Source organism: Apis dorsata, unplaced genomic scaffold, assembly GCF_000469605.1.
Source record: "Apis dorsata unplaced genomic scaffold, Apis dorsata 1.3 scaffold_779, whole genome shotgun sequence".
Lineage (NCBI taxonomy): Eukaryota > Metazoa > Arthropoda > Insecta > Hymenoptera > Apidae > Apis > Apis dorsata.
This window is the reverse complement of record NW_006263926.1, coordinates 168,984-174,869: the sequence shown is the minus strand read 5'-3', so window position 1 is coordinate 174,869 and position 5,886 is coordinate 168,984. Positions and strand designations below refer to the sequence as shown.

The following is a 5,886-nucleotide window of genomic DNA, read 5'->3' as shown; positions in this document are numbered from 1 at the left end:
ATATATATATATATATACATACATGCGTAACAAAGAAGCTTGTTCATGCACGCCATTTTAAAATATTAGATACGAAGACGCCATTTGGCATCTACAATTAGGTTACCTTGGAAAGACACCTGAAGACGACGATAATGGTCCATGATTTTAACCCACGTAACTTTTGCATCGTATGATACCCCACGTAGGTTATAGCACTTTGAAGTATTGGCATAAAAGCAGTCCCTCGTGGTACGACGAAAACAATGAGCGGTGAACATGAAACGACCCTTACTAGCCAATAACACACGTGGATTATTTCAAAAAGCTAATTTTTCTCTGTACCGTACACAAAGTCAAAGGATTATATACATACATCATTATGGTGCACCGTCTGCATTTTCTAGAAAGCGGAAATTCCATCGTATTTTCAACTCAACATTCAACTTTGCACACGACACTGAAAAGCTATTCGACAATACTAATTTAAAATCTAGTAATGGAATCAACCAACCGTTTAAAATCGACATACATCGATATACCTTGCAACAATATCGATTCTTGATTGTTGCGTTGGTCACACTGCATTACTGTTGGCGCTGTCAAGCGGGAATATAAAAAATTCAATCGTATAATCGTATAACGTATTTCGATAACGACTACATTTTGTTATATATATTTAAGTTTTATTATATATATTTTTATAGGTACGTCGTGGATAAAAAGTGTTTATGAAGTGTGATAGTGTAAAAAATCGAAATGGTTAAAAATGATATAACGAGACGCTGTTCCTTTCATATGATAACCTCGAAAACGATTGCGTGTCGTTGATGCTTATAATCAGTATTTACAAACAAAATTCTCGATCAATCTTAGGATACAAAGCCCTTCATTCATTTACTATAAAGCTAGATTTCTTATTCTATGATTATTTCTCGATAACCTAACCTGTCAATTAAACATTCGTAGAAAAACATCTCACGCAGTAACTTGCACGAAGTTCATTTCTGTTGCTTACGTAAACTTCTTTGCTTTCAAAGAAAAATATTATGAACTCGGTCAATGCCTTCTAATAAAAAACGTAATCTTTTTTCTTCTTGTCAATATAAAGGGTATTCGATCAATTTTAACCTATTTTATCGATTCGTTTCACAAGTATCTTGCATAGATTACTTTTTTATACTCTTATTAAACTTTTAACGAAACAAAATATAATCGAATTCTTTCAAAATCATCGAAATTTCAATCAGTGATATTTTTTTCTTGTTCAAATGTGTCAGTTCGTGAAGAAAATCGAAGAAAAGTCAAGATATATGTTAAGATAAATGTCAAGATAAATTCGGATAGGATGCATTCAACATGTACGGTTCAGGACGTCGAGTTTACATTCTAAAACATGTGTTTTCGAAAGAATGTGTGTCTCGATTAATCATTCTCTTGTTTAACGTCTTAACGATAGTGCAATAGTATTGGGTATTTTACCATTAAAGTTCACATTTTTCGAACATTTGAAAAATTAATTAATCGTATATTATATTTGCGTGAGATCGTGAAACAAATTACGTTATACATCGAATATAAATGTGAATGGAAATAATCACGTCGGAAGTGAAATGAAAAGTTTCGACTACTTAAAATATCGAGTATTCAAGTCGAGTTCTCAAAGTGACGGAGAGTGATTACGTTAATAATATGGCGGAATATTTATTTTAACGATGGGATAGGTGCAGACTGGTACGATATTGGTGGCACGCGATCCTGACATCAAGCACGATATCAATCTTATCCTTATAAATACTAACAACGACTAGAACTACTTTTAGGGAAGTTACCTTTTTTTACAACGAAGAATGTAATCCAGATACTACGATTCGGTTTTATTGTAAGACCACTATGCTTGTATGTGTCATTCCATCTTATCGACAGTGCAACGCACAATCGTATCGTGTAGACAATTGCTATTTGTTATATCAGTGAAGTATCGTGAATGATATATAAATCCGCAGAATATTGTGTTAAGTGTTAAAGTGTTAACTACTGGAAACAAATTATTGGATCTTCTTACGAAAAGATAGACGATTATCGGATTACATTGGGACGAATGAAGTATATCCATCTTTTCGGTAAGTGCCTCGAATTATAATTATTTCAATCGCACTAAGAGAAATACGCATAAAAGAGCAATATGCTCTTATACGATAGAAAGAACACCGTTTGTACTTAAACACAATCGAGTTTTACGAGTGCGCGCTATTTCCTTGAGTCGATCATTAGTCAACGCTGAAAACAACGAGGATGAATAATGATTGTATTATTCAAATCGCCCTTCGCCTTTTACAACTTCCATAATTTTTCTCCGACTTCTAACAAAGGAGAGTTCGTTAGCGCTTCATGGTGAATTAGTATTCTATTGTAATTTTGCATCAATTAATAGATGCGTAATTAAATTTCCATATGAGTTTGAAAAACTACTATTCATTCAACAAACAAACATGAATCATCGAACAATTTTTTTCTCGACATCGCAATATTTATTCTTAAATCAATCTATATTCGAAAGATATTTCTTATTTTATTTTTCTTATATACTCATTAAAATTAAATTTTATCATATCTTAATTTATATCGTACACATACTCATTTAACATAATACGTTATATTTATAATATTAGTCATTTTATATAAATATATAGAAATGATTCGATACCCTATGTACTCAAATAATATAAGCCTTTTCAACGGTGCTAGGTTGGCCGAGCGGTCTAAGGCGCCAGACTTAAGTTCTGGTTCCCTCTGGGAGCGTGGGTTCGAACCCCACACTTAGCAAATATTTTTTTTTTATTTTTTATTTTTTTAACGTAACATAAAAATATTAACCAAAATTATTTATATAAAAATTTCAATTGATTTATCAATTTAATTAAAAAAAATTAATGCGTTTAATAGCTAAATACACGCATTTCATAAATTACATACCCAATCACCTGTCAAGCTATATAAAAAAAAAAAATATAAAAAAATCTCAAGTAATTTCTTAACGAGAAAATAATGTTTAAATTCCAAGAAAAATGGTTTCGTTAACAAATCATTAATTGACGGTCTAGGGGCTGATTTGCAATTACGGGATATCTTCGCGTAAAGATAAATGGTCGGGGCTTTCGCTGAAGCCGGATTCGAAGTGACTCGAGTCTCGTAACTGATGGCGGCGGTAATTGAGTCGAGTATAAATGACTTGATGAATAGTCATAGACAATTAGGGAGGCTGAGATAAGGCAGCGAGCTATGCAACGAGTAACTCTAGTCCGTTAATCCCGTTACAAAGAGGCAACGTAATACCAACGTTTTCGTCTTACGCGCATTCGCATAACCGTACGTACCGGATTTCTTCGCAAACCAGACACCTTACCAATACTTCCACTTATCGCGTGACTTTCGTCTCTCACGTTCATAATTCGTATTCATTCGAAAAAGAGGCCTTACGAACGTCTCCCTTCCCTCTCTCATGCTCGTGATCTCGGGTACTCTTGTTCTATCGACGTTTCCAAGTTTTGCCAACAGTTTCGTTCGAATCGTCGTACCGGGAAGGAAAGAGAGCCGATTAAATCGGATTACCGAGCCCGGGGTGGCCCACCCCTTTTCCCAGAAGACCAGGACTTGACACCGTAAAAGTGTCATGAGACCACCCTATTCGGAAAGGGGAGGCCCGTGTACCGGAATCGAGAGAAGAAAGGAAGCGCCAAGAGTTGAGCACCGGTTGAAATGCTTGTCACAACAATTTCGCTAAAAAAAGCACAACTCCTGCGCGCCCGCCTGGGGCACAATGAATCCGGGGACACTTGTAATTTCATTCCACCGCATCTGTTGTGTCATTCTCACGTTACCCAATATCTCGTCGACTTTCTTCGTTACTTGAACGATCGCAGGGACACCAGGAATGGAAGGAGGGGAGGGGAGAAGGAGGAGGGAGAAAACGAGAGAAAGAGAGATGGGAACGCGTTGAAAAAGAATGGAGAAAAATCAGACGCGCGTATTTCAAGCAACCCTTGCGCGAACGTTGCACAATGGAACAGCCTCGAAGGTCCCCCTCTAGCTAAGGGGTGCCGTTCCTGTCGATACTGTGGTCGACGTATAAAGGGTCTGCTATGGAGAAAAAAAAGGAGGAGGAAGGTGGAGGGGGGATGAACGACAGGGAGGGTAGAACATAGGTGTCCGCGAATCGGGATATTTCGCATTATTTTCCCCCTTCCTCCACCCTTCGCTCGACTCTTCTTCCTCTCCTCCGCCTTGCTCTTCGCAATCCATCCACTCGCTCGTCCATCGATCCACCGCTTTGCATTATGCGATTTGAATTAATCAGCCAACCCGGCGGTATTCTTATCGATATCTCGAGAAGCATGAGCAGGGATTCCGATTGCTCTACCATTTCCTCTTTCTTCGTTCTCCCGCTCGTGTCAACCGGGTATCACGATAATTCGATTCCAACACGTCGAGGCGTGAAAGCGAGAAAGAAAGGAAGAGAGAAAGAAAGAAATTGGAAAACAGGTTGGACGGAAATGGGTGAGCCGCGAAGCGATCCCTCCATCCCCTCGATGAATCGAAAAGGGAAATCGTATTTATAATACTTACGCATTTCAAGGCTGACGTCCGGTGAAATCGCGTTACCCGGATTCGGAATATTAAATTCATCTCTGTCTTCCCAGGCTATCGCCCCGCATTATCGTCATCTTAATCGAATCTTAAAAACGTGCCTTCCAAGGAAGGGATATCCCTTCGTATCCCTTCACGGGATAAAATTCGACGAAGAGATTTTACTCCAACGATCATGCCTCGATGAATCCAATACCCAAAGTTACCCAAAAGTTTTTGTAGAAAAAATTTTTTTCTCGCGTTTCCATCGTCGTTCCACTTTCACGCGCAGAATTTCCACCGAAACGCGTTGTAAAATCGTTGTAAATCGAGTGTCAACCGCGGAAGCGTCTGCGCTTGACGCGGACAATTTCAGAGATATCGCGATACGAAGATGAGGCAAAAATTAATCAAGCGGAAACCATAAATAACGATTCGCGGCGAGGCGAAACGTTGCTCGGTCGGACAATGGATGACAAATCGCGCGGGAAAGCAAAACAAACGGAGGAATAGGTTGAGAGGTGCTCGATTCTCGCCATTGTCATCGATACCAGCCTGGACATAATCTCCCTGCCTTACGGTGTAGCAGCGAAGAAAAATGAACTGTATCTCTGTTTGGACATCCAAGCGAGCCAGCCACCTTTCCTTTGAACGAACGAATACTCGTTTCGTCCTCGACCCTCTGTAGTCCTCACCCTCACTCTCACTCTCTCTCTCTCTCCTTCTCTCTCCTTCTCTCCCTGGCAATAATCTCGAGCGTCGGTCGCATGGTTGCACCGACGTTCCACGGGTATGTATATATCTCGAAGGAAGTCTCGGTGAACCGGGTTGATCTCCGCGTAAGGTTATCAGAAGGTACGTAAACATAAACAAGAGGTGGCGTGAGCGTGGTCGGTGGTTGGAGTGGAGTCTTTGTGTGGAAGGGAAGATCGGATCGGGGCCGCGTTAAAAAAAGGAAGGAAAGAATAGTCCGTCTTAAAGAGGAGGACGGCATGGCAATCGTAAATGTTTAATATCGTGATTAAAGGCGCTGGCGCCTCTCATTATTATTTCAGTCTGGAGGACATTTCGCCCACAGTCCTCTCTTCCTCCGCGTCACCGCGTTTCTTTTCAATTCTCACTTTCCTTCGTCGGCTTAAAAATCCTCCGTGAAAATTAGCCGCCTAAATATTTAAAGCTCTCCCCTACCTTTCGCCTTTCGTTCGTTCGTTCGTTCGTTCGCTCGCTCGTTCGTTCGTTCGTTCGTTCGTTCGTTCGTTCGTTGGTTGCACGGTCTTGGGA

General features: G+C 39.7%; 1 protein-coding gene and 1 non-coding gene across 2 annotated transcripts; one reads left to right on the top strand and one right to left on the bottom strand.

Moving 5' to 3' along the window:
- Positions 1-32: 32 nt before the first annotated feature.
- On the bottom strand, positions 33-487 carry LOC102681302. Its single transcript, XM_031513859.1, has 2 exons — positions 356-487; positions 33-273 (listed from the first exon to the last, which is right to left on the bottom strand). Exons 1-2 carry the CDS (start codon positions 400-402, stop codon positions 66-68), a joined length of 255 nt encoding a protein of 84 aa, XP_031369719.1. The 5' UTR covers positions 403-487; the 3' UTR covers positions 33-65.
- A 2,235-nt stretch (positions 488-2,722) lies between these two features.
- Positions 2,723-2,805, top strand: Trnal-uaa. Its single transcript has one exon. It is a non-coding gene; the product is annotated as a tRNA-Leu (tRNA).
- The last annotated feature ends 3,081 nt before the right edge of the window (positions 2,806-5,886 follow it).